This window comes from Convolutriloba macropyga, chromosome 14 (genome assembly GCF_964194025.1).
Source record: "Convolutriloba macropyga chromosome 14, txConMacr16.3, whole genome shotgun sequence".
Classification (NCBI taxonomy): Eukaryota; Metazoa; Xenacoelomorpha; order Acoela; family Convolutidae; genus Convolutriloba; species Convolutriloba macropyga.
Window position 1 is genome coordinate 17,583,249 of NC_134481.1, and position 27,519 is coordinate 17,610,767.

General features: G+C 36.8%; 1 protein-coding gene across 2 annotated transcripts in view; it reads left to right on the plus strand.

Moving 5' to 3' along the window:
* The window catches only part of LOC142353108 (MAP kinase-activated protein kinase 2-like), a 256,806-nt gene that overhangs the window by 173,503 nt on the left and 55,784 nt on the right, over positions 1–27,519 (plus strand). For both annotated transcript variants that reach the window (XM_075405313.1, XM_075405314.1), the window contains exons 2-5: positions 19,682–19,891; positions 19,959–20,101; positions 20,361–20,428; positions 20,496–20,699. In XM_075405313.1, coding sequence (XP_075261428.1) covers positions 19,688–19,891; positions 19,959–20,101; positions 20,361–20,428; positions 20,496–20,699 — 619 coding nt within the window. In that variant the 5' untranslated portion in view covers positions 19,682–19,687. The remainder of the gene's footprint in view (positions 1–19,681; positions 19,892–19,958; positions 20,102–20,360; positions 20,429–20,495; positions 20,700–27,519) is intronic.

Genomic DNA, 27,519 nt, shown 5'->3' on the forward strand with positions numbered 1-27,519 from the left:
AAATTTTGCAGAAACAAAATATATCAGGTTGAAGGAATATCGGTCTGATTTTTCGCACTCAATGATAGCTTTTATCAACCATTTTTCACTATTTTTGCCTATTTGAGTGTTTCACAAGAACTACAGTCTCCAGAATCCAACCTTCATAGTTTCATTGGCAGATTTCGCTCCAACAGAATTTACATTATATGCAGCCAACAATTTTTGATAAAACTTAATATTTCACAGCCGCCATTAAGCCTAATAACTACCTTCACACGTCCTTGTCATTCAACAACACAGTATTCCGATTACAACGCATCAACAGAAAACGTTGATGCAAACGTATGATCACAACATTTACCAACATATAGCTGGTGTATATGCCGCCTCGGAAGAGTGTATAACAAGTTTACACACACACACACACACACACACACACACACACACCCACACCCACACACACAGAAAACCAAAAAAGCCCTCAATTAAGACAACAGGTCATATTTACAGCTTCGACATTACAAAACCATCCTGAAATTACAGATCAGCAAAAGAAAAATGTAAAGTTGATTGCCGAAATCTTAAATTGTAAAATACAACAAGAGTTTTCAGTTTTACCCTCATGCACGCGGCCTGGAGTGTTCAAGCACATGCTTGATTTTTTTAATTCGTTCTGATTGATTGATGACTTCTGATTTGTTTTGATTTGCAAATTCTGCGGGTTTTATGTTTAACCCACTTGTGCAAACTAGCAATTGATTGTAATCTGGAAATCTCTTGTGAATAAGTGGTGAATAAGTAGTAAACATAAGAATCAAATTGAATCAAACCGCTATAAATAATTGGCTGCTTCGCTATCAGAGAGGGAGAATTTTGGTTTAGTTCAACTCTAGTTTATTTTCAAGAAAACTTCTCTTTCACTAATCTGCAAAAATTAAAATTTAATTCATTTTCAAAAGAAATTCAATTACTTCACAGAATGCAATAGCAAAAAGTAAGAAGGTTAAAGTCAGAAGTCATCTGTTCGGATAAACCATTTTTAGACGTTTTTTTTTTCGCTTTTTTTTGAATTCGAATACTGAGCAAGTTTTTTTCGACCTTCTGTTTTTTCTGAAGCTGAAGGCACAAAATGAGTTAGCCCCGAATCTACAGGTTGATAAGAAGGGAAACTGAAACTTAAATCTTTTTTTGCGTGGTAGTTTTGGAGACCTCCATCGATGAATAGAGAGTCTTTCGAACCCCAACTACATGCCATGTGAAGTCCATCTTCTAGATCAAACGGCGAAGACAGACGATTAAAAATCTTTTCCATTTATCTTGCAGTATGTCTTCTCAAGTCAAATTCTTAACGAAGCAAGGAATGAAGTAGAAGGTTAGATTTAGCGTTTGTTTTTTACGCAAAAAAAATCAAAGCCCTGAAACACTCTGACACAAACTAAGCAAAGGACCAGATAGGATTGGCAACCTCAAATTTAAGAGTTGTGCATACCCTGCAGAAAATTGGAGACAAGACCCAAGTATCAAATAACGCCGGAAGGACGTCGTCTCTTCGTTATCAAGAATTCTAGATACATTGATGTTTTACAGATTTTGTCCATATTTGTTTCTTCGACAGCTCAGTTTCTGTAGAAAACACGAGCCGTCACTAATATAAAAAGTATCTCCATCAGTTTTTACAGTCCTGACACCCATTTACTGATAGCTCTATATGTTGACTCTCAAAAAGTTTTTGATGAAGTGAGTTTTTCCTTAGTGTTTGAGAATTGAGCCGTAAATGGAATTGATATGGAGGATTTTTCACAAACTGATTCATATTTATCTGAACAATAGAAGACAAACTGTGAGAACTCAGGATACTATATCTCATAATATCTTAGGCGAATTCTTATACTATCATATAATATCTTAGAGCTTCTAACATAAATTGGAGGGCCACAAGAGCACCTCTCCTCTCTTGCTTATAAATTTTACACAATGTTTTGCCATGCCACATAACTACGGATATGCGAAAATTTTCAAACAGATTGGAAAAAACCCCAAAAATATTGAACTAGACTTGAGAAAGGTCCTCATTGTGTGGTTGCAAACTCTTGGCCTTAAATTTTGCAGAAACAAACTATATCAGGTTGAAGGAATATCGGTCTGATTCTTCGCCCTCAATGATAGCTTTTATCAACCATTTTTCACTATATTTGCCTATTTGATTGTTTCACAAAAACTACAGTCTTCAGAATCCAACCCACATCGTTTCATTGGCAGATTTCGCTCCAACAGAGTTTACATTATATGCAGCCAACAATTTTTAATAAAACTTAATACTTCACAGCCCCCATTAAGCCTAATAACTACCTTCACACGTCCTTGTCATTCAACAACACAGTATTCCGATTACAACGCATCAACAGAAAACGTCGATGCAAACGTATGATCACAACATTTACCAACAAATAGCTGGTGTATATGCCGCCTCGGAAGAGTGTATAACAAGTTTACACACACACACGCACACATACACACACACACACACCCACACACACAGAAAACCAAAAATGCCCTTAATTAAGACAACAGGTCATATTTACAGCTTCGACATTACAAAACCATCTTGAAATTACAGATCAGTAAAAGAAAAATGTAAAGTTGATTGACGAAATCTTAAATTGTAAAATACAACAAGAGTTTTCAGTTTTACCCTCATGCACGCGGCCTGGAGTGTTCAAGCACATGCTTGATTTCTTTAATTCGTTTTGATTGATTGATGACTTCTGATTTGTTTTGATTTGTAAATTCTGCGGGTTTTATGTTTAACCTACTTGTGCAAACTAGCAATTGATTGTAATCTGGAAATCCCTTGTGAATAAGTGGTGAAAAAGTAGTAAACATAAGAATCAAATTGAATCAAACCGCTATAAATAATTGGCTGCTTCGCTATCAGAGAGGGAGAAATTTGGTTTAGTTCAACTCTAGTTTATTTTCAAGAAAACTTCTCTTTCACTAATCTGCAAAAATTAAAATTTAATTCATTTTCAAAAAAAATTCAATTACTTCACAGAACGCAATAGCAAAATGTAAGAGGGTTAAAGTCAGAAGTCATCGGTTCGGATAAACCATTTTTAGAGGTTTTATTCGCTTTTTTTTTTGAATTCGAATACTGAGCAAGTTTTTTTCGGCCTCCTTTTTTTGAAGCTGTTACATTACTGGATATTCTTTCAAATCTCGCAGTTATTGGGTATCCTATCAAACAACGATCAAAAAATCTTTTGTTTCTTGAATTCATCTCGAACATTTTTCGTTTGTTTTAAAGACATCAAAACAGGATATAAAATTCTTATTGGGTATTCTGCATGATTCATCACCGGTGAGATCATTCAAATCTTATCTCTTATCACTTTTTAAAATTTTTTTTTCAGGTCACAAACGAAAAATAAAAATGATTTAGATTTTTTTAAAGTTTCAATTAGAGCAAATACGCGTTATCACCATGTTTTCAAAAAAAAATCTCGACAAATGCAACAAAGAACAACTAATTGCAAAGCTTTTGGAGACCTATGAAAAAATACAAGAAGAAGACAATATCATAACAAAACTTGGAAAAGATCTTGTTCACTATGAAATGCAAAAACTAACTGTCGGACATCAAAAAGAAACTATTGATCGCATGGAAAAGGATATCGAATTTTTCGAAACACCAACTTCTAAAGTTATTGATAATTTACTTGATAGACAGGAGACTTCAAAAAGCAATAGTTGTGTTGATCATCCACTGAAAATTTTTCAACCAAAAATGGTACCCCATTTTGCCAAGCAATTAGTTATATCTGATATTTTTTTGGAAAGTAAATCAGCATGACATTTTGCAGCAGACTGCAATTCAATCATATTTATCTGCAACAAAAGAAGACATTTCTAATGTAGTTGATTGCTATTCCCTTGGAACCGAAACGGAAACTTTAATTGTACAGGTCAGTCAAAATTCAATTGACAAAGGTGTTTCTGGTCAGGAGGCAGCGACTCAGCTCAAAGAAACAGTCGACAAATGAATGCAAAAATTCAAATCTCGTCGTGTTGCTATACGCAAAGTTGGTCCAGTAACGAATGGTTGCTCTGGAAGGAAAACAAACAGCAAGGAAATATCTAATTTCAGTGACAATCTAGAAATAGTAAGCCTGGAGCTTGATGGATCCTATTCTTGGTCACGAATTGAATTTTTGGAAAATGCGCTATCAATTGATGATGTTTGTTTTGATGGAGTGCATCCCAATAATGGCGGTATAAGAAATCTGGTATAAAACATACGTCACTATATTATAACACATATCCTACCGGATCACAGAATACAGTTCAATCACGGAAATTACATAGAAATTTGAAGTTTGCTTGAGTTGAGTAACTTTTTTGACATTATTTTTTTACCGTTTGTTTTAACTTTCAATTTTTTTTGCGAAATGTGAAAGACCATGTATACATTAAGCAACGTTACTTAACTCAAGTAAATAAGAAACTTAATAATTTAGAAAATGTGCTGATTTATTTCCAGAGAATGCCTATTTTATTATTCATTGCGGCTGTTCGTAGTGTTTCACTTTTCCCTGACATAAGTTTTTTGCTTCTTTGTGGTGACATAGAAAGAAATACTGGACCCTTTGATGTTTCAAAACTTTCTACTTTGGATGATGCTATATTTGGCGCTCAAAATGGCATTAAATTTCTACTTTTCAAGGCTCGCAGCATACAAAATAAGTATCATGATATATCAAATTTTCTCCAGCAGCTTGATTCGGAAACTATTCTTATAGTAATTGAAACTTGGACGAACGAAGAGCAAAGCTTGAATATAAACCTCAGCGATGAGCACAATTTTTTAAAATAAAAATCGGTCACATCAAACAGGAGCAGCTAAGGGTGGGGGTGTAGGAATATGGAATCCTAAGAAAAAAAATTAAAACGCAGAAAAGAATTTGAGTTAGCTGATCAGAAATTTTTTGAAAAGTTGTGGCTGGATCTAGGCAGCCCATTAACTGAAAAATGTCTCCTAACATCTCCTATTGTCCACCTCAAAGCCTGGGTGACTTCTTTTTAGACGAATTAAGTGCAGAGGCTTCCAAAGCGTTCACAGCTATAGATAAAATTCTCTTAATTGGTGATTATAACATTGATATGTTGAGTGTAAATGGGCAGAAAAGCCTTCAGAATTTTGCGGCGGCACTAGGATTACAGTTATCTAACATTGATATTCCTACACGCATAAGCAACAATAAAAACCAAACATTTTTTGCTAGAAGAAAAACAAAACGATTTTATTAAACGAGATACAAAAAATTTTGTCGATGGAAATCTGGCTCTTGCAGGTTGGAGAACAGTTTATCAACAAAGAAACTGCGATGAAATGTTTGCAGAATTTAACAGAATTTTTTTGAAAATATTTGAGAAAAACGCAGCAACAGAAAAGATAATAGTTTCTAATATAAAAAAGACTACATCAGAAAAACCTTGGACAAAACAAATTCAGTATTTAGTTGCCAAGAAATTATTCATGAAGAAAAAATTGGAAAGAAAAACAACAGTCCAAACATCACTGAAATTGATGAGATCGGTAAAAAAAACGAAAGACAAAAAATTAATATGTAACGCTTTTAACAGAGTTTACAGCGAAATAGGCATCTACAGAGGGCAGATTGTTTTATTGAACGTCAAAAAAATAGAGCGAATAATTCCTGAATTTAATTTTAGACCTTTTATTTTGAGAGAAATCTTAAAGTTATTGATAATCTAGACAACAACAAAGCACCAGGGCCGAGATACATCAATGCTTGGGCAATGAAATCCGGAAAAAATGCTATTGGGACACATCTTCAGATTATATTTGACAATTGCATTCAAGAAAAAATTTTTCCAACAATTCTTAAGGATGCACACATCACACCAGTTTTCATGAAATGAGATAATTCTGTTTTAATTAATTATCGTCCAATTTTTGCAACGCCAACTTTTGAAAAATTTTTTGAAAGGCTTTTACTTATTCAGTTAGTAGAATATCTTGAAAAATTTGCACTCATGAACACAAAACAATTCGTTTTCCAATCTCGAAAGTCGTCTACTGATGCTGTGTTTAACTTTATAGAAAAAACAATAGTAATTATGGAGGACAACAACAACACAAGTGCTGTGTTCTTAGATCTTGCAAAAGCCTTCAATTCATTTTCACATGAGATTTTTCTCGAGAAAAGTGAAAATTTCATCTTTTCTCAATCAACATTTTTACCTCTCAAACTTTTTCTCGAAAATCGAACACAATGCGTACAACTGGGTATCGATTCAGATAAAATAACTATTAATCATGGTGTTCCACAGGGAACTGTGTTAGGATCTCTTATTCTTCTGTTATATGTCAACTATTTTCCTGAAATACTGAAAGGTGAAAATGATATTGTTCAATTTGCGGAACATACTAGTATTATATGCAAATTTGAACGTAATGAAAAAGCTCCCCAAAAATTGAGAATTATTAAAACAGACAGACAAATACCTGACAGAGAATCAACTCACTTTAAGTGCCGATAAAACAGAGATGTTATTCTTTACAAACATACTAATTCGGATCCAGAGTTTTCCTTTAAAGGCGAAGTTATCAAACCAGCTCATGCATGTCGTTATCTGGGAGTACAAATTAATTCAAACCTAACATTTGAAAATCACCTGACCTCAGTTTTAAGCAAAATGGCTAATGCAATTCGTTCTTTGTATCTTGTTAAAAATGCATTTGAAAGTAAGAATTGATGTTTTCAAGTCAGTTGTACTCTCTCATATTTCTGTCAGTAGAGTATTCCTTCAAACTCTTACAGTGAAAAATGTAAACCGCATAAACAAGCAAATCAACTGGAGACTAAAAAATGTTTTTTTTTCGTAAAAATTTGACCACTCCATTGATCTTCTTAATAAGGATCGTATCCTGCCAGCCGAATTGTTCATCTCAAAAAGTAGCCTAATGAAGCTTCAAACCGATATAAAACAATGGGAAACATCCAAAATTTTAAAATGTTTTTTAGTCGCCATAACGCTAGTCAGAACAGGAGAACAAAAATCATTATAAAAAAGAAAACGAAAACGAAGTGGAGTAACAAATCTTTAATCTTGAAAAGCGTTCAAAATTGGAACCAATTCAACTCTTCATTAAGAATTTTTAACAATAAAACTTGCTATAAAAATGTACTAACAGAGTTTTTGCTCGATCAACACACGAAAATACCCGTTCATAGACAAATAGGAGCCCTCAAATCCTATTTTCACCTATGAAAACGAACAGCCACAATTTGAAGATTATTATACTAATAAGAATGCAGATTAATTTATTTAATATTTTATAGAATGTAGATATCTAACCTTAGAGTAATATTCTGAGTAATTTACATGTTTAAAAAAAAATGTGCATGTCTGAATGTTCAAAACTGGTTCTTTGACAACTCATCTTGCTTGATTTACTTGGGGTTTCATGTGTGAGAATCCCTAATCTGGCCAGAGCATGCAAAAAGCGAGTACAAATGTCAAAAAAAAGTTGTAAGCAATCAGAAGAGATTTTGTAGAGTTTGGGAGGAGCATGCGAAAAGCGAGTAGAAAAGTCAATAACAGTCATATACGCAATTGAATGTGTATACCCAACGTTAACCAAGAAGAGTAAAGCTGAAAACAACTACATGTAGAGGAAAACAACCGCAGACAACTCGAGGTTTTCATTCCTGCAAAATTTGTCCAACAAAATGCGAGCCGGATTTTCCTGAGCCAACGATATTTCATTGAATTCTTTTCTTCTTCGTGTCCACTCCACAAATAGCAGTTCAGACTCACTCCATCACCTTTTCACACACTTCTGAGGCCGCGTCCTCGTTGTACCACAAGTCAAAGATAGTAAACAAATTCAAGCATTCAAAAATTTTAGCCATGTTTTATTCTTCTCCACATAGGATGCATGTGTGGTCGGCAACCTGCTCAATTTGTGGCGACATCGTCCAGCCCCGTCCGGAGTCCATTCTCAAAGCTTTTATTTTTTCCAGGTTAGCTTGGAGCCGACAGGTAGTTCTTGGTCATGACTGATGAGATTGTCTCGCTCTTCAAAAACAAACTTCTACATTTTTCTTGTGTAATGAATGATTGGCATGTTCAGGGGCAAGTCTGTGATAAGAAAATACGTCGTGGTTGAGGAGATCTTAGCGGTTCTTCAAAATTTCCAAAATTTGATCAGTCGTTTATTTCCGTGCTTCATCTTTCACGGCTGCCTCCCGGTATATAATAGTTGAAGCGATCTCAGCAAGTTTAAACAAATGCTGTACCTTTGTAGTTTGCAGACAACCAGAGATTCTTCTCAATGTCTCATTTACACTGATGTCAACTTACTGAGCGTGGGATGATCTGTACCAACCTGGCACAGCTTATTCAGCGGCTGATATTGCGAGACACAGGGACGATGTTCGCAAAGCTATTGGATCAGCTCTGAAGTTCAATTTCTTTAGAAGCCGTAGAAGGTTATTTATAGCTGAGATTTGCTTTCGTTCATTGAAGTATCGTCGTTTGTAACTGAGTGTTTGGTCAACAAAGACTCCTACATGTTTGAACTGGGGTTTACGTGTAGGCTGCATTCGTTCTCAGACTATTTTGAGTCCTCGTTATGTTGATTGGTTATTCTGATGAAAGAGAAAAACCTCTATCTTCTCATGGTTCGGCACCAAATTGCTCGCTTCGTAAAATTTGCTCATTTCGCTAAATTACTATGCATTTTTGTTCAATATTCTGGATAATTGAATCTTGAAAGACCATTGCCCGGTCATCAGCGTAAATTAATTTTCGAGATCCAGTTGGCAGTGGTTGGTCGTTCGTGCAGACATTGAAGAGCAGAGATGTTAGACGCTTTTTTATGGCAGTCTTTTTTTTGTTTCCGCAAGCTGCTTTTCCTGCTATCTAGAACAACGTAGAGAATGCGGCTTGTACGCATTTCACTGATAACTCGGTAGAGTTTTGTATGGCCGACTAGGTTGTATAGCTTCTGCAACAAGAGCTGGTGACTGACCGTATCGTATGCGGTCATCAGATCCAAGAACACAACTCACCTGCACATTTTGTATTGGTAGTTGTTTTCTTTATGTTGGGAGAGAATAAGGACTTGGCCGGTGGTAATTTTCCCAGCTTTGAAGCCCGCTTGCTTCTTAATCACCACGGGCTGGAAAATGGGGCCAGTTTCTCAAGTATTATTTTTTCAGGAGCAGTGAGATAGGGTTGTTGCTTTTTGGACATGAAAGATCTATCCCTGGTTTTGGTAGGTCGATAATTTTTGTCTTCGCCAATCCCAGGGGAGTTTTTCACTCAAAGCGCAGGCTGGAAGAAACTCTTGGAGTCAAGAGAAAACTGCTTCGCCCAGATGTTTCAATTGTACCCCACAGATGTCATCCACACCAGATGCTTTACCGTTTTTCATTTTGGGCAGAGCTTGAGTGAGCTTGGGGACAGAATTAACATCCGAGACGATTGAGCATTCTGAATCCAGAACTGGGAGCTGATTTCAGAATTTTGGTTTTTCTACCTTCCCGCTCTTAATCAGTTGGTATGCTACCTGGTTAGCTGTTACGCTCAGGGTTGTTCTGCTTTTGGTATTGTTGTTGTTAAGTTTTCTTCAGTTTTCTGCACTTAATTTGGGAGTCAAGTTGCAGATTGATAGACTAAAAGTATGTTATTCAAGAGTGGCGCTGGGCTTTGGCCACTATGGCAAATAGTTTCGCCCAAATGATGATTCTCATCTCTGAATGGGTCTGCGTCAAAACAGCGGCAGTACACTTCATAAAGGTCTCTTTTGGTGTCACCTGGGAGGCTTGGGACGTAATTGGTCCGGATCAGATTGATAGCTGATAGCATCAAAGTTTGAATTAGAAAAATCAAAAGTATCAAGATTAACTAATATCAAGCAGAGCAAAATTTACTTAATTCTAAAACCAACAAAGCACGTGGTCACAATAGCGAAAAGAACATCGCCACAAAAAATCTTTTTCTTTAGGAAAGTCCAATGGTCTCCAAAAATAAACTATCAGAATGACACTTTTCAACATTTTCGAAAACCTGCGAATCAGTTCTCAATTATAAGGACATGGACAATTCAAACATAGTGTTTCTCGACAATACAAACATAGTAGTTTTTTTTTGACAATACAAACATGGACAATGCAACATTGTTTCGGAATTCATTGCACAAACTTGATTGTCTCCATATACATATGTTTCCGTAGTCAAATTTTTTGTCAAAGTATCTGAAGTACACTCTTGAATGCCGTTCTTTGAAGTTCTTTAAGCGTTGAACGTCACAGTTGAAATGTTTGCCGAACAAGTTCCCAAGGTGCACTGCTCCGGATCCAGAAATCAATTTCCTATGTTAGTTTTAGGAGTCTGCTCGTACTGAAGATCGTGTTACCCACCATTCTAGTTCGTTCGTTCCAATGTTCTTTGAAGACATAATCCTCCCAATTCATGTTGTATCGTGCTTGTATTATGTCCATAAACATCAAATTTAGAATTCACGCTGAAATTTTTTTAATGATAAGCGAGAATTATTGTTTTTGGATTTGGGGGTGCACGTTAATGAACAAAGAGGGATAATTTGTAATTGGTACCAAAAGCAAACACACTGGTACTATCCTTAATTTCAGAAGTTATGCACCGTTTCAACACAAGAATAACATTATTGAAGGGACAATCCATAAGCTAGTGCGCTGCACGTTAAATTGGAAAAACTTTGAAGCTTTAAAGTGGATAAAAAGTTTGGTATTTTTGTTGATTAGGGTCTTCAGTTTTTCCAGGCTTTTTGGGAGTCAAGAGTCAGATTGATAGACTCAATGATTGTTATTAAAGACTCGCGTTGGGCTCTATCTACTCTGGCACTTACCGTTTAGCCCAATTGGTGAGTCTCACCGCTGAATGGGTCTATGTCAAAACCGCGGCAGTACTCTGTATAAAGGTCTGTGGTGTCACTTGTGAGCTCTGGGACGTAATTGATCCGGCATCCACGTCGTATCGATTGCATCGAGGCGTTTTCTAGGAGGACTGGAAACATTCCGCTATTATCTGACTATGGTTTGAAGTAGAGACCATTTTCAACAAATTCTTGTGAAGTAGAGACCATTTTCAACAAAAAGGCGGCCTTTTTGAAGATGACGCGGCAATTCCATCGCTAACAAAAACGAGCTCTGGATTTTACCCGTGTCTCCATTTGGCACCGTTGTCTTATCTCCAACTGGCGAACGTTGGCTCATCTCTATGGTCGTGTATGAGTGTCAGGCTCACTGCTTCCGCCATTCCTACTAGCGTTGAATCAATTTTTTTCTTGTCTGTTTGAATAAGACCACATAAATGAAATTTTGTATTTCCAGAAATCTTTACCCAAAAAAAACGAAAATTTTTTTTTCTTGGCGAACTAATTGCGGAAAAATGGAGGAAAGTATCAGAGTACGCCGAATGAACCTCGTCACTTTATTATCAACAGTTCTGGAGATGTCGACAAAATTTATCTTGTTGTAATTCCACGTTCATCCCCTTGGCAGCTCGGCTTCTTCAGAAAACTTCAACCCTTACTAAAATAATAGAGCATCTCCGTTCGTTTTCACAATTCTGAGATCCATTGCTTGATATCTCTAAGTTGAACTTTAAAAGGTTTTTGACGAAGTGAATCATTCCTGAATACTGAAGAATTTAGCCAAGAATGTTAGAATGTTATTGATTTGAAGAAAATTTCACAAATTGATGCCAAATTATCTGAACAACCAGAGACAAACAGTCAGAACTCAAAATACTGTATCTTACACTACCTTAGGAGAAATCTTATGCTATCATGTGCTGTCTTAGAACTTCTGAAATAAACTGAGTAGGCACAATAGCACATCTTGCTCATAAGTTTTATCAGTGATTTGCAATTTAAGATAACTACGGATATTCGGATGAAATAAAACTGATTGGAAATAAACCTATTACCAATGGATTAGACTTAAGAAAAGTTCTCATGATGGGATTATAAGCTCTTTACTCTAAATTTTGCGAAAAGAAAGTGTATCCAGTATATTGGGAACTGCAGGTCTGAATGTTTGAAATTTTTTCTTTGACAGCACATCTTTCATGAAGTACTTAGGTCTTCATGACTGAGAATCCACAACTGGGCACAGCATGTAAGAAAGCGGGTAGAAAAGTCAATAAAATTCAAACACGCAATCAGGAGTGACTTTGCAGATCGAACGTTAACAAACAACATAAGGCTAATAAAAACTACATGCGAAGGAAGGTAGTACTATTGATTTCTTGTTCGAAAATGCGAAATAATTTGAACTTCCAAATTCATGAACCAAATTCAGGATTTCACCACTCGCGCTATCAAGAGTTGCATGTCATGCTGTTGTTTGCTAAAATAGTAACAGAAAAAATGACATGGACTGGATCAACTACGTCCCACTCACGGACCTCGGGAACAAGAGAGCGCAGACAACTCAATTTTTTTTTATTTCTGCACAATTTGTCTAACGAAATGCGAGTCGCATTTTTCTGAGCCAAAGATATTTCAGTTTGAATTCTTTTCTTCTTCGTGTCCAATCCACAAGAAGCAATTCAGACTCGCTCCATTACATCATTTTTACACAATTCTGAGGCCGCGTCCTCGTTGTACCACAAGTCAATGATAGTGAACAAATTCAAGCATTCAAAAATTCGGGCCATGTTTTATTCTTCTCCACAGAGGATTCACGTGTGGTCGGCAACCTGCTCAATTTGTGGCGCGATCGTCCAGCCCCGCCCGGAGTCTATTCTCAAAGCTTTTACTTTTTCAAGGTTAGGTTGGAGCCGACAGGTAGTTCTTGGTCATGACTGATGAGATTGTCTCGCACTTCAAAAACAAACTTCTACATTTTTCTGGTGTAATGGTTGATTGGCAAGTTCAGGGGCAAGTCTGTGATAAGAAAATACGTCGTGGTGGAGGAGATCATAGCGGTTCTTCAAAATTTCCAAAATTTGATCAGTCGTTTATTTCCGTGCTTCATCTCTCACGGCTGCCTCCCGTAATTTATTAGGTGAAGCGATCCCAGCAAGTTCAAATAAATTTTGTAACTTTGTAGTTTGCAAACAACCAGTAATTCTTCTCAATGTCTCAATTACATTGATGTCGACTTACTATGAGTGGAATGATCTGAACCAACCGATTGTAATAGAGTCGTTTGTAACTGAGTTTTTGGTCAACAACGACTCCTATATGTTTGAGATTGGGTTTACCTGTAGGCTGCACTCGTTCTCAGACTATTTTGAGTCCCCGTTATGTTGATTGGTTAATCTGATGGATGATGAAATTCTTTGTTTTCTCATGGTTCGGCTTTGAATTGCTGACTCCGTAAAATTTGCTCGTTTCGCTGAAGTATTATGCATTTTTTGTTAAACATTCTTGAGAATTGAATTTTGAAAGGCCATTTCCCGGTCATCATCGTAAAGGAACTTTCGAGATCCATTTGGCAGTGTTTGGTCGTTTGTATAGACATTGAACAGCAGATTTGCTTGGACGCTACCCTATGACAGTCCGTTCTTTTGATTCCGCCATCTGTTTTTCCTGCTATCTAGAACAACGTAGAAACTGCGGCTTGTAAGTATTTTACTGATAACTCGGTAGAACATTGTATTGCCCACTAGGTTGTAAGGCTTCCGCAACAAGAGCTGGTGACTGACCGTATCGTATGCGGCTGTCAGATCCAAGAACACAACTCTCCTCTACATTTTCTACTGGTAGTCATTTTTTTAACGTCAGGTGAGAACCAGGACTTGGCCGGTTATAGATTTCCCAGATTTGAAGTCCACTCAGTCCTGAATCATCACGGGCTGAACATTGGGGCCAGATTCTGAAGTATTGTTCTTTCAAGAGGAGTGAGATAAATTGGTAGCTTTCTGGACAAGAAAGATCTTTCCCTGGCTTTGGTAGGGCGATGAGTTTTGCCTTCACCAATCCCTGGGGGAGATTTTCACTCTCAACGGATTTTTCACTGAAGGCTGAAAGAAACTCTTGCAGCCAGGAAAAAACTGATTTGCCCAGATGTTTCAACTGTTCCTCACGGATGTCATCCACACCTGAAGTTTTACATTTTTATCACAAACAGATCCTGGGTGCGTTCGAGGGCAGAATTGCCATCCGAGAGGCTCCCCAATCTGGTTCGAGAACTAGGAGCTTCTGACAAGTTTTTTCTTTTCTCTGTCGTATCTTATTTAATCGGTTGCGATGCAACTTTGTTAGCTGTTAAACTCAGGGTTGTTCTGCTTTTGGTATTGTCATTTGCTAAAAAAGACTAAGTCAATACCTATTAAATACTTAAAACAAACGTTTTCGCTTTAACTAGCATCATCAGTTTAGGAACAACAAAAATTTTTTATTTAACTATTTTAACTATTTTAACGATTTAAATTTGGAGTGTTTACAACTAAATTGACTTAAAATAGTACTGTGAGTTTTTCACAATTTCGTACAAAATTTGAAACTTAAATTAAACGAAATTTTTCTCAAATTTTTCTCAAATCGAGGATAGTACCAGAGTCTGTCGGTTTTTAGTACCATTTACAAGTTATCATTTTTGAGAAAAATTTGATTCCAGTGTTTCAAGTTTTTTGCTAGTTTTTATTGTTTTTACTATTTTGTTCTATCTTTTTTTGAATTACGCTCGGTTTTTTAAAATTTTGCAATCAACTCGAATTCGGTATTATCAGCATGTAAATTTGAAAAAGCGACATGTGTACATGTAGTCTAGGATTTGTGTGTAAGCTCTCTGCTCTTGTATTCATCCAGCTTGTTAAGTGCCGGCTTTCGCTGCGCAATGTAAATGGCTTCCAGTGTCATTAAATTTCGCAAGTTGTTGCACTGGTCAGTGACCGGCCATTCCAAAGATCTTGAAAAGTCACAACTTTCACTCACATGTTGTCCGATTGCAGAGTCTGTTCCTTGATTTTCTGAGATCCTTGTGGGAGACGTCTGCACGTCTGCCCAGCATAGTGGGAATTGCATCCACTACAAATCGTCGGGTATACCACATGAGTCTTCAGATTCTTCTCAAATTCCAAATTCAATCTTGTTACACATGTTTTAAGTTTGTGATTTGTGATGTTTATACTTATTTCTGCTGTAGTATTTAGTTTTTCCTAAACTTTAGAATAAGATTACCTCTGTAAAAATAGTAACGGTATTTCAATGTTTTTTCCTTGCTGGCTCATTGGAGGTGATTTGTGCGACAAGCTTCTTCAGTTAATTTTGTTGTGTTGAAATTTTTTTGGAACGTTTCATTTACTATTTTTAAAGACCGACTCTCTGGATATTGATTTTGTAGCCAAATTTTTTCAATCACATTGAAAGCTTTGTAAAGGCTTTTCCAATTATTCGGGCAGCACACTAGCATATGGATTGTCCCTTCAATAACACTCTTCTTCTGTTGAAGTGGTGCACAATTTCATTCTGAAATCGAGGATAGTACCAGAGTCTGTCGGTTTTTAGTACCATTTACAATTTATCATTTTTTGTTCATTAACGTGCACGGACAGATCAAAAAACGGTAATTCGCGCTTATCATTTACAGTTTCAAGAATGAAATCAAAAGTTGGATGCAAATCGTTGACCTCTTGAAGCAATTTTTGGGGTCTTCTTTTACGCTACAAATAATACCATCTACATATTTTTCAACAATTTTTCCGTTTTGTGCCTTTGTCACCTACCGGCATACTTTTGCAGTTCAGATTTATCCAAACGACATCCTCTTTTTTACAAACTATTCTTTTTTTATATTTTGATATTTGGTATCGTACCAGTTTTGGCATTTTTCACAATCGACAGCTTTGCTGTTCCAAGCAATCTTTCGATGACAATCTGGACATTTTCCTTTGAGATCTTTGGTTCTCACACTCGTTGTTTGACTTTTTTCACTCAGTTTTTCTTCAAAAGACTTCATCTAAATGTTAGCTAAGACAACTGCTAACGATGCCCCCATTGCCAGACCGTCTTTTTGACAGTGCCAGTTATCTTTACTTTTGAAACGAACATTAGTGACTACCATTTCAGTTATAGTGTGAGTGTGGATTGTTCGATGTTTTATGCGTTGTCACTTGAGTATAAAGATCGCCGAGCTCTTTCCATGGCCTGAGAAATTGATACTTTTGCAAGCAAACTTTTTAAATCCGAAGAAAATTATTTGGATATTTTCCGTTTGTGCCCCCCCGCTTGCTTAGTGGGTGGATATTATTTGCACCACTCGACGAACGTGCAATTTTTCCATATAATGATTTATCATGTAATGACACGTGTTCCGTAAGTTGGGGGAGGGTCACAAACGGAAAAGATCGAAATATTTGCTCAATTTCTCAAGTTTTCCTCGACATTATTTGCTCGTTTTCCTCAAAATGAAAAAAATGTTTGCTCGTTTTTCTCAGATAATTCTGCCAAAAATCGGAAAAATTTTGAAAGATATGTTGGTGGCGTTTTTTATAACGTAAAAGACAACCCCAATAAATTGTTTCAAGAGCTCAACAATTTGCATAATAATTATAATAATAACAAAGAGTTAGGGCCATCCAAGGATACTTTTTGTTTCCGTCAGTAGTTTCTGTCAAAGTTTAATCTCTTTATGCTTCTGCTTTCATTGCAAGAACAAGATAGTCTCAATATACAAATTTTTCCGTTGTCAAACTTCTTGTCAATTTCTGTCTAATTCTTTTTATCTGAAGTACACTGTTGTGAGCCGTTCCTTGAAGTTCTTCAAGCGTTGAAAGTCACAGTTAAAATGCTTGCCCAACAGATTCGCAAGGTGCACTGCTCTGGATCCCGAAATCAATTTCCATAAAGTAATTTCAATGACGTAAATCAATGAGTACTGACGCAGAATCCGACATAACCAATGTGAAACATCATACTGTTTATATGAACTTGGGACTGAATTGTACTGTACAAACAGTTTTGTAAATCCTCAGAGCCAGAAGCTTCTCTGGACGAAGAACTAGAATTTATTTGTATTTTTTATACGACAAAAATGCTCGTTCAAATGAGGCCAAATGCAGGCCATTGATTGAATTGTTTCGAGAATCAGATTGATAGCTGATAGCATCAAAGTTTGAATTAGAAAAGTCAAAATTATCAAGATTAACTAATATCAAGCAGAGCAAAATTTACTTAATTCTAAAACCAACAAAGCACGTGGTCACAATAGCGAAAAGAACATCGCCACAAAAAATCTTTTTCTTTAGGAAAGTCCAATGGTCTCCAAAAATAAACTATCAGAATGACACTTTTCAACATTTTCGAAAACCTGCGAATCAGTTCTCAATTATAAGGACATGGACAATTCAAACATAGTGTTTCTTGACAATACAAACATAGTAGTTTTTTTTGACAATACAAACATGGACAATGCAACATTGTTTCGGAATTCATTGCACAAACTTGATTGTCTCCATATACATATGTTTCCGTAGTCAAATTTTTTGTCAAAGTATCTGAAGTACACTCTTGAATGCCGTTCTTTGAAGTTCTTTAAGCGTTGAACGTCACAGTTGAAATGTTTGCCGAACAAGTTCCCAAGGTGCACTGCTCCGGATCCAGAAATCAATTTCCTATGTTAGTTTTAGGAGTCTGCTCGTACTGAAGATCGTGTTACCCACCATTCTAGTTCGTTCGTTCCAATGTTCTTTGAAGACATAATCCTCCCAATTCATGTTGTATCGTGCTTGTATTATGTCCATAAACATCAAATTTAGAATTCACGCTGAAATTTTTTTAATGATAAGCGAGAATTATTGTTTTTGGATTTGGGGGTGCACGTTAATGAACAAAGAGGGATAATTTGTAATTGGTACCAAAAGCAAACACACTGGTACTATCCTTAATTTCAGAAGTTATGCACCGTTTCAACACAAGAATAACATTATTGAAGGGACAATCCATAAGCTAGTGCGCTGCACGTTAAATTGGAAAAACTTTGAAGCTTTAAAGTGGATAAAAAGTTTGGTATTTTTGTTGATTAGGGTCTTCAGTTTTTCCAGGCTTTTTGGGAGTCAAGAGTCAGATTGATAGACTCAATGATTGTTATTAAAGACTCGCGTTGGGCTCTATCTACTCTGGCACTTACCGTTTAGCCCAATTGGTGAGTCTCACCGCTGAATGGGTCTATGTCAAAACCGCGGCAGTACTCTGTATAAAGGTCTGTGGTGTCACTTGTGAGCTCTGGGACGTAATTGATCCGGCATCCACGTCGTATCGATTGCATCGAGGCGTTTTCTAGGAGGACTGGAAACATTCCGCTATTATCTGACTATGGTTTGAAGTAGAGACCATTTTCAACAAATTCTTGTGAAGTAGAGACCATTTTCAACAAAAAGGCGGCCTTTTTGAAGATGACGCGGCAATTCCATCGCTAACAAAAACGAGCTCTGGATTTTACCCGTGTCTCCATTTGGCACCGTTGTCTTATCTCCAACTGGCGAACGTTGGCTCATCTCTATGGTCGTGTATGAGTGTCAGGCTCACTGCTTATGCCATTCCTGCTAACGTTGATTCATTTTTGTTCTCGTCTGTTTGAATAAGACCACATAAATGAGTTTTTGGATTTCCAGAAATCTGTACTCTCAGAAAAAAACAACGAGAATAATTCATTTACTTGGAGAACTGATTGTGGAAAAATGGAGGAAAGTATCAAAGTACGCCGAATGAACCTCGTCTCTTCGTTATCAAGAGTTCTAGAGAGGTTGACCTTCGACAAAATTTATCCTGTTGTAATTCCACGTTTATCTCTTTGAAAGCTCGGCTTCTTCAGAAAACTTCAACCGTCACTAATATAATAGAGTATCTCCGTCAATTTTTACAATCCTGAGATCCATTTCCTGATTACTCTCTATGTTGAATTTCAGAAGGTTTTTGATGAAGTTAATCATTCTTCCTGATTATGTAAATTGGTGTCACTAATTACAAAGAGGGATCATAATTGATCGACTGACGGAAGTTTTGGTCTTTTTGGCCTTATAACGCACCCCCCCCCCCCCCCCCCCCCACCACCACACACACACACACAAAACATGAAACACACACACGCCCCCCCCCCCCCCCATCATGGCATATTTACCATGATGGGGGGGACTTTAGTTGACCACTAAAGTGGGAGGCTCATATAATTGGAAGGACTATAGGGACTGGAATAATAGCTAGATTGTCGCTGCTTTGCCGATAAGAACTGTTTTCACTATAACGCATTCTCGACTTTCGGATCGTTTCCATTTGTGCCCCTCTCCAAATTAGTGCGTGCATGTTATTTGACTCCCCAAGCGTACGTGCTATACTGAAATAATGAATCACATTGTAATGGCACGTTCTCTTGGGAGGGAACAGACGAAAAAGATCCTGAATTTCTTTCGGTTTATCCGACAGATCCTGATAAACTCCGTTTTTAAGGGGAATTATCACCCCTCTATGCTTAGACTTGTGACTGCTAGTTTTACCGGCACAGTGAGAGTTAGAGCAAATATCCAAGAAATCTGCTGCAGCGATGAACTATTTCATAATGAAATCACCGCCACGTTTTCGTTTTTTAATCTTTTCGTGAAACATTAAAGATAGATAGGCGTCTAATTAATATCTTGTCTAATTTATTTTGGTACCTTGATTCTCTGATTACTATTTTCTTTCAGAGGGATGACTATGGGACAAGAGAGTTCCTCATCTAGGCATTCAGAGGATGCGATACTGGCCAAATATTATTCGCAACTGAATCCTAGGAAGGAGCCTTTCGCTGAAAAATACGAACTAATCAACACTGTTTTAGGTGAAGGTATAACTGGGAAAGTGTACAAATGTAAACTAAAGCGGAATCCAAACAGTGAAATATTCGCTCTTAAGGCAAGTCATATTCCTATTTCTAAAAGCTGGATTAATGAATTTAAAAATCCATTCCAGTCCTTTTCAGGCGTTACCAAAAGTTGGTAAAACAGTTCGTGAAGTGGTGCTGCACAAAAGAATGCAAAATGGGTGTAAATACATTGTAGAAATTAAAGATGTATTCGAAAATGTTGTCAGAGGAAGAGAGGTGTTATTCATTGTCATGGAACTGTAAGTGCTTCATATTTTCCGGTGAATTGAAAAATAAATAGTCTCAGATATTTAGGCTATTGATTTTTATAAATAGTATCTGTCGTTAAATTCTGTCGAAATTAGCTATAAAGGGGAGATCAAAGTTTGTGACCTAGGATTATGTTGAAAATGTCTGCAATTATTTTTTTCCTATCGAAGCTTGCAATAAAATATTTGTCAATTATAGTAATTAGAAATAATTATTCCAAATCCCCGATTTATTGTTATGGTATTTCAGGATGGAAGGTGGGGAACTTTTTACAGCTATATCTAGCAGATATCCGCACAAGCCTTTCTCCGAGAGAGGTAAATTGCTTAGTTCTATAACAGCAATAACGCCTATTACTCAACGACCAAAATTGACTTTTTGCAGAAGTAGCGCAACTGGTGCTATGTGTATGCACTGCCGTGAAACACTTGCACGATAATGGCATTGCACACAGAGATCTGAAACCCGAAAACCTTCTCTTTTCGTCATCTGATCCAGACAAAGCTATCATTAAATTGACGGATTTTGGATTTGCCAAGGAGAGCGTTGATTCATTAAAGACACCAAACTTCACACCCTATTACGGAGGTTTGATTTTTTTGGTCAGATTTTAAAATGTTTTTACAAGAACCAAACGTGCAGGTTTTTTAAGAATAAGTTGTGTACACGCCGGACAAACGTACCTGGCAATAGTTATGTACTGGCAGCAGCACCTTTTAAGATTGTAGTTATTGTGGTACCGAGAAGCGAATGAGTGTTTTGTTTCAGCTCCCGAGGTGCTCCAGAAGGTCCAGGAACCTCAAAATGGACACGACTTCAAAATACAGCACACCCAAAAGTGTTATTCACTAAAATGCGACACATGGTCGATCGGAGTAATCGTTTACATCATGTAAGTTGCGCTTCTGATGCATCTTTTGCCACAACTAGGAAAAAGGAAGCGCCTTAATAGGTTTATTATTACTAAAAATGTATTACTAATTGTATTTCAATATTTAGAATGGCGCTTAATGTTCAAATCTGCTATTTATTTTGGTAAAGAGGTCTTTAGTGTAGTAGAAGAAACTACTAGCGGTCACTCGATTTGAAGAGACTGCATATATCCATATGCATAAACAGAATACAAGGGTGGTTTCAGAATTCCGGATACCCATGAGACATGTATGTAGTAGCAATGTTAGCGTATATCTCACATTTGGCTGTTTTCTGAATCGACACTGGTTGTGAAAGGATGCTTCGGGTTTTCTTTTGGAATGATAGTGTTATTTTCCCACGGACTATCTCATTTGTATATGATATTGTTTAGGGATCTTATAGCTGCTGAGATTTTGCATCAATACTTTATTGATCACCTCAGTTTTCACGATCCAGCCAGTATTAATAACAGCTGACGTGTACCTGAACTTGGGAGGAGGTTTTTGGCTGGACGTTTTTCTACAGCTCACTACATAGATTTCTAAAACTCATATTTTGTTCGTCCCATAGCGTTGTATGTGAACGGTAGAAATATATAACAAAGTGTCTTACAACTTAGGAAATTAGAGCATGATTCATTTGATCATAAATAGAGTAATAGACACTGGAATTGATTGGATGAAATATTATATGGATGCATGTGCACTATGGATGGGATTCAATAAAATGCGAAACGGTAAAATAATAATGGAAAGCCCTATCTCTTGTTATCTTTCCGAAAATTTAAACGGAGCGATTCCGTTTGAGCCTAACGCCCTCCCCCAGACTTAATGGGCTCATAATATTGGCACCCGAAGTGCAGCGCACCTGCTATAGTCCAGCAGTGATTTACTATCGAATGGCACGGGTTCAATAACTGGAGGACTATAACGGAAAAGATCCAATGGTTTTTTGAATAAAAGCAAAGCAAGCTAAAAGTGATGGATTCCTATGAATGTAAAGGTTCATCCTAGGCTTAAGTACCTATCATTTTGTATATTCACTACTTTTATTAGATAGCTCAATGGTCAAGTGAAGTTACTGTTTCGATTAATTTGTACTGATTCCAGGTTGAGTGGATTTCCGCCATTTTACAACTCGCACGGGAAAGGAGCTCTTACTCCTCAGATGCTGAGCAATATCACAGATGCCAACTACCAGTTTCCAACAGAACACGGCTGGAATTTTGTATCAGAACCTGGTTAGGAGTTACTGCTACTAAATCAAATACTACTTTCGCGAATGTGACGTGAGCTGAAAAATCTCGTCAAATCTGAGATGCTCGACACTTGGTGGTAAAAGAAAATAAGGCTTTCGTTAAACAGGGAGACTAGCGTCCTCGTGCTTTGGCAAAGCTAGTTCAGAACGTCAACTTAAACGGATAATCAGAAGGTAGACATACCTCGCCTCCAGCAAATTTAAGTAAATAAAATTTAAAAAGTAAATTACTAGAAACCAGAAAACAGCTTTTAATAAAATATAGGCGGAAGAATTCTGGAAACGCCTCGAAGTAGAAATTTGACCACCCTAACTGACATAATGAGCCTCCTTCTTCGCTTATTTTAGCCATTTTAACAACCACAGGAAAATTAACAAGGGAGAAGTATCTGACAAAAACTGATAAATCATCTTGTTACAAGTTGCGAATCCAAAACAACTATGGGCAAAAGTCCTTGCAACAGGAGCAGTTGTTCTTCATTTAACGGCTGCCAATTGAGAGAAAAGCCGACAAAAAATAGTTCATAAAGAGAAAAGGGCAAGGGCAACGTCAAAAAAATATTCTCTGCAACATTCTTCAGCAAATTAATCCAAAAAATGCTAATTCCCATCATAATTTTGAGGGGAAAAAACTTGTGTCAAAAGGCGGTCAAAACAACTAGAACCACTAATTTGAACCACAGAACTCATCGAATGCTATCATAATTTGAAGAAGAATACAGAAACTACTCGTAATTGAATCTTAAAGAGATTTCCGATTTAATGGTCAGAAATGCTTCCAAACGCACTTTTACTAGTTAAGATAAACGATACAAAACTTGTGACTGACCAAAAATAGTTTAAACAGTTTCTCAAATTTTAAACAGTTTAAACAAATTTTGCACACCCAATTTTTTCCCTCCCTCAAAAATGGGATATGATCAGAAAACAATTCTTTTCTCTGCTCTTCAGCAATTTGACGTAAACATCTATATATTAATTCAGTGTCGACATAAAAGGCACCATGTTTAAGCTCCTAATCTTTACATGTTTTAACAGCCCCTAAACATGCTTTTCGGTAAAAAGTGACTGGCAACAGTCGGATTCAAACCGGGGTCCGTTAGTTAAGAGGCAGAAGCGCAATGAGTTGAGCTAAGAAACAGATGAGCCTCGTATTTATCGGGATTTTTGTCCATTAACGTCGCATCCGTTTCTACTTTCTCCAATTCCCTCCTTTTTCACAATTTTTTGTGCTCCATGCCTTTCTGTCACTATCTATCTTGTATTAATCTAAATATTAAAAATAATTCGAATACCTATACCACCATATTTAAGCTCCTAATCTTCACATGTTTTAAGGCCTCTTAAATATACATCAAAACCTTTTGATTCGCATGTATTTTGAAAAAGGTCAATGACCGAAAACTTGACCTTGCCAAAAAGTAAATGACCGAAAAGTTACCTATGCCCTAAAGGTCAATGACTGAATGTAAAAATGGTTCTTTGTTCGAAAAGCTGCCTATGACCGAAAAGCTGTCATCTATCTATATCTATATATTAATTCAGTGTCTATATAAAAGGCACCATGTTTAAGCTCCTAATCTTTACATGTTTTAACAGCCCCTAAACATGCTTTTCGGTAAAAAGTGACTGGCAACAGTCGGATTCAAACCGGGGTCCGTTAGTTAAGAGGCAGAAGCGCAATGAGTTGATCTAAGAAACAGATGAGCCTCGTATTTATCGGGATTTTTGTCCATTAACGTTGCATCCGTTTCCACTTTCTCCAATTCCCTCCTTTTTTTACAATTTTTTGTGATCCATGACTTTCTCCTGTCACTATCTATCTTCTATCAATCTACATATTAAAAATAATTCGAATACCTATACCACCATGTTTAAGCTCCTAATCTTCACATGTTTTACGGCCTCTTAAATATACATCAAAGCGTTCTGATTCGCATGTATTTTGAAAAAGATCAGTGACTGAAAACTTGACCTTGCCAAAAAGTAAATGACCGAAAAGTTACCTATGCCGTAAAGGTCAGTGACTGAATACTGAATGTAAAAATGGTTCTTTGTTCGAAAAGCTGCCTATGACCAAAAAGCTGTCATCTATATCTATATATTAATTCAGTGTCGACATAAAAGGCACCATGTTTAAGCTCCTAATCTTTACATGTTTTAACAGCCCCTAAACATGCTTTTCGGTAAAAAGTGACTGGCAACAGTCGGATTCAAACCGGGGTCCGTTAGTTAAGAGGCAGAAGCGCAATGAGTTGAGCTAAGAAACAGATGAGCCTCGTATTTATCGGGATTTTTGTCCATTAACGTCGCATCCGTTTCTACTTTCTCCAATTCCCTCCTTTTTTCACAATTTTTTGTGCTCCATGCCTTTCTGTCACTATCTATCTTGTATTAATCTAAATATTAAAAATAATTCGAATACCTATACCACCATATTTAAGCTCCTAATCTTCACATGTTTTAAGGCCTCTTAAATATACATCAAAACCTTTTGATTCGCATGTATTTTGAAAAAGGTCAATGACCGAAAACTTGACCTTGCCAAAAAGTAAATGACCGAAAAGTTACCTATGCCCTAAAGGTCAATGACTGAATGTAAAAATGGTTCTTTGTTCGAATAGCTGCCTATGACCGAAAAGCTGTCATCTATCTATATCTATATATTAATTCAGTGTCTATATAAAAGGCACCATGTTTAAGCTCCTAATCTTTACATGTTTTAACAGCCCCTAAACATGCTTTTTGGTAAAAAGTGACTGGCAACAGTCGGATTCAAACCGGGGTCCGTTAGTTAAGAGGCAGAAGCGCAATGAGTTGAGCTAAGAAACAGATGAGCCTCGTATTTATCGGGATTTTTGTCCATTAACGTTGCATCCGTTTCCACTTTCTCCAATTCCCTCCTTTTTTCACAATTTTTTGCTCCATGCCTTTCTCCTGTCACTATCTATCTTCTATCAATCTACATATTAAAAATAATTCGAATACCTATACCACCATGTTTAAGCTCCTAATCTTCACATGTTTTACGGCCTCTTAAATATACATCAAAGCGTTCTGATTCGCATGTATTTTGAAAAAGATCAGTGACTGAAAACTTGACCTTGCCAAAAAGTAAATGACCGAAAAGTTACCTATGCCGTAAAGGTCAGTGACTGAATACTGAATGTAAAAATGGTTCTTTGTTCGAAAAGCTGCCTATGACCGAAAAGCTGTCATCTATATCTATATATTAATTCAGTGTCGACATAAAAGGCACCATGTTTAAGCTCCTAATCTTTACATGTTTTAACAGCCCCTAAACATGCTTTTCGGTAAAAAGTGACTGGCAACAGTCGGATTCAAACCGGGGTCCGTTAGTTAAGAGGCAGAAGCGCAATGAGTTGAGCTAAGAAACAGATGAGCCTCGTATTTATCGGGATTTTTGTCCATTAACGTCGCATCCGTTTCTACTTTCTCCAATTCCCTCCTTTTTCACAATTTTTTGTGCTCCATGCCTTTCTGTCACTATCTATCTTGTATTAATCTAAATATTAAAAATAATTCGAATACCTATACCACCATATTTAAGCTCCTAATCTTCACATGTTTTAAGGCCTCTTAAATATACATCAAAACCTTTTGATTCGCATGTATTTTGAAAAAGGTCAATGACCGAAAACTTGACCTTGCCAAAAAGTAAATGACCGAAAAGTTACCTATGCCCTAAAGGTCAATGACTGAATGTAAAAATGGTTCTTTGTTCGAAAAGCTGCCTATGACCGAAAAGCTGTCATCTATCTATATCTATATATTAATTCAGTGTCTATATAAAAGGCACCATGTTTAAGCTCCTAATCTTTACATGTTTTAACAGCCCCTAAACATGCTTTTCGGTAAAAAGTGACTGGCAACAGTCGGATTCAAACCGGGGTCCGTTAGTTAAGAGGCAGAAGCGCAATGAGTTGATCTAAGAAACAGATGAGCCTCGTATTTATCGGGATTTTTGTCCATTAACGTTGCATCCGTTTCCACTTTCTCCAATTCCCTCCTTTTTCACAATTTTTTGTGCTCCATGCCTTTCTGTCACTATCTATCTTGTATTAATCTAAATATTAAAAATAATTCGAATACCTATACCACCATGTTTAAGCTCCTAATCTTCACATGTTTTACGGCCTCTTAAATATACATCAAAGCGTTCTGATTCGCATGTATTTTGAAAAAGATCAGTGACTGAAAACTTGACCTTGCCAAAAAGTAAATGACCGAAAAGTTACCTATGCCGTAAAGGTCAGTGACTGAATACTGAATGTAAAAATGGTTCTTTGTTCGAAAAGCTGCCTATGACCAAAAAGCTGTCATCTATATCTATATATTAATTCAGTGTCGACATAAAAGGCACCATGTTTAAGCTCCTAATCTTTACATGTTTTAACAGCCCCTAAACATGCTTTTCGGTAAAAAGTGACTGGCAACAGTCGGATTCAAACCGGGGTCCGTTAGTTAAGAGGCAGAAGCGCAATGAGTTGAGCTAAGAAACAGATGAGCCTCGTATTTATCGGGATTTTTGTCCATTAACGTTGCATCCGTTTCCACTTTCTCCAATTCCCTCCTTTTTCACAATTTTTTGTGCTCCATGCCTTTCTGTCACTATCTATCTTGTATTAATCTAAATATTAAAAATAATTCGAATACCTATACCACCATGTTTAAGCTCCTAATCTTCACATGTTTTACGGCCTCTTAAATATACATCAAAGCGTTCTGATTCGCATGTATTTTGAAAAAGATCAGTGACTGAAAACTTGACCTTGCCAAAAAGTAAATGACCGAAAAGTTACCTATGCCGTAAAGGTCAGTGACTGAATACTGAATGTAAAAATGGTTCTTTGTTCGAAAAGCTGCCTATGACCAGAAAGCTGTCATCTATATCTATATATTAATTCAGTGTCGACATAAAAGGCACCATGTTTAAGCTCCTAATCTTTACATGTTTTAACAGCCCCTAAACATGCTTTTCGGTAAAAAGTGACTGGCAACAGTCGGATTCAAACCGGGGTCCGTTAGTTAAGAGGCAGAAGCGCAATGAGTTGAGCTAAGAAACAGATGAGCCTCGTATTTATCGGGATTTTTGTCCATTAACGTCGCATCCGTTTCTACTTTCTCCAATTCCCTCCTTTTTTCACAATTTTTTGTGCTCCATGCCTTTCTGTCACTATCTATCTTGTATTAATCTAAATATTAAAAATAATTC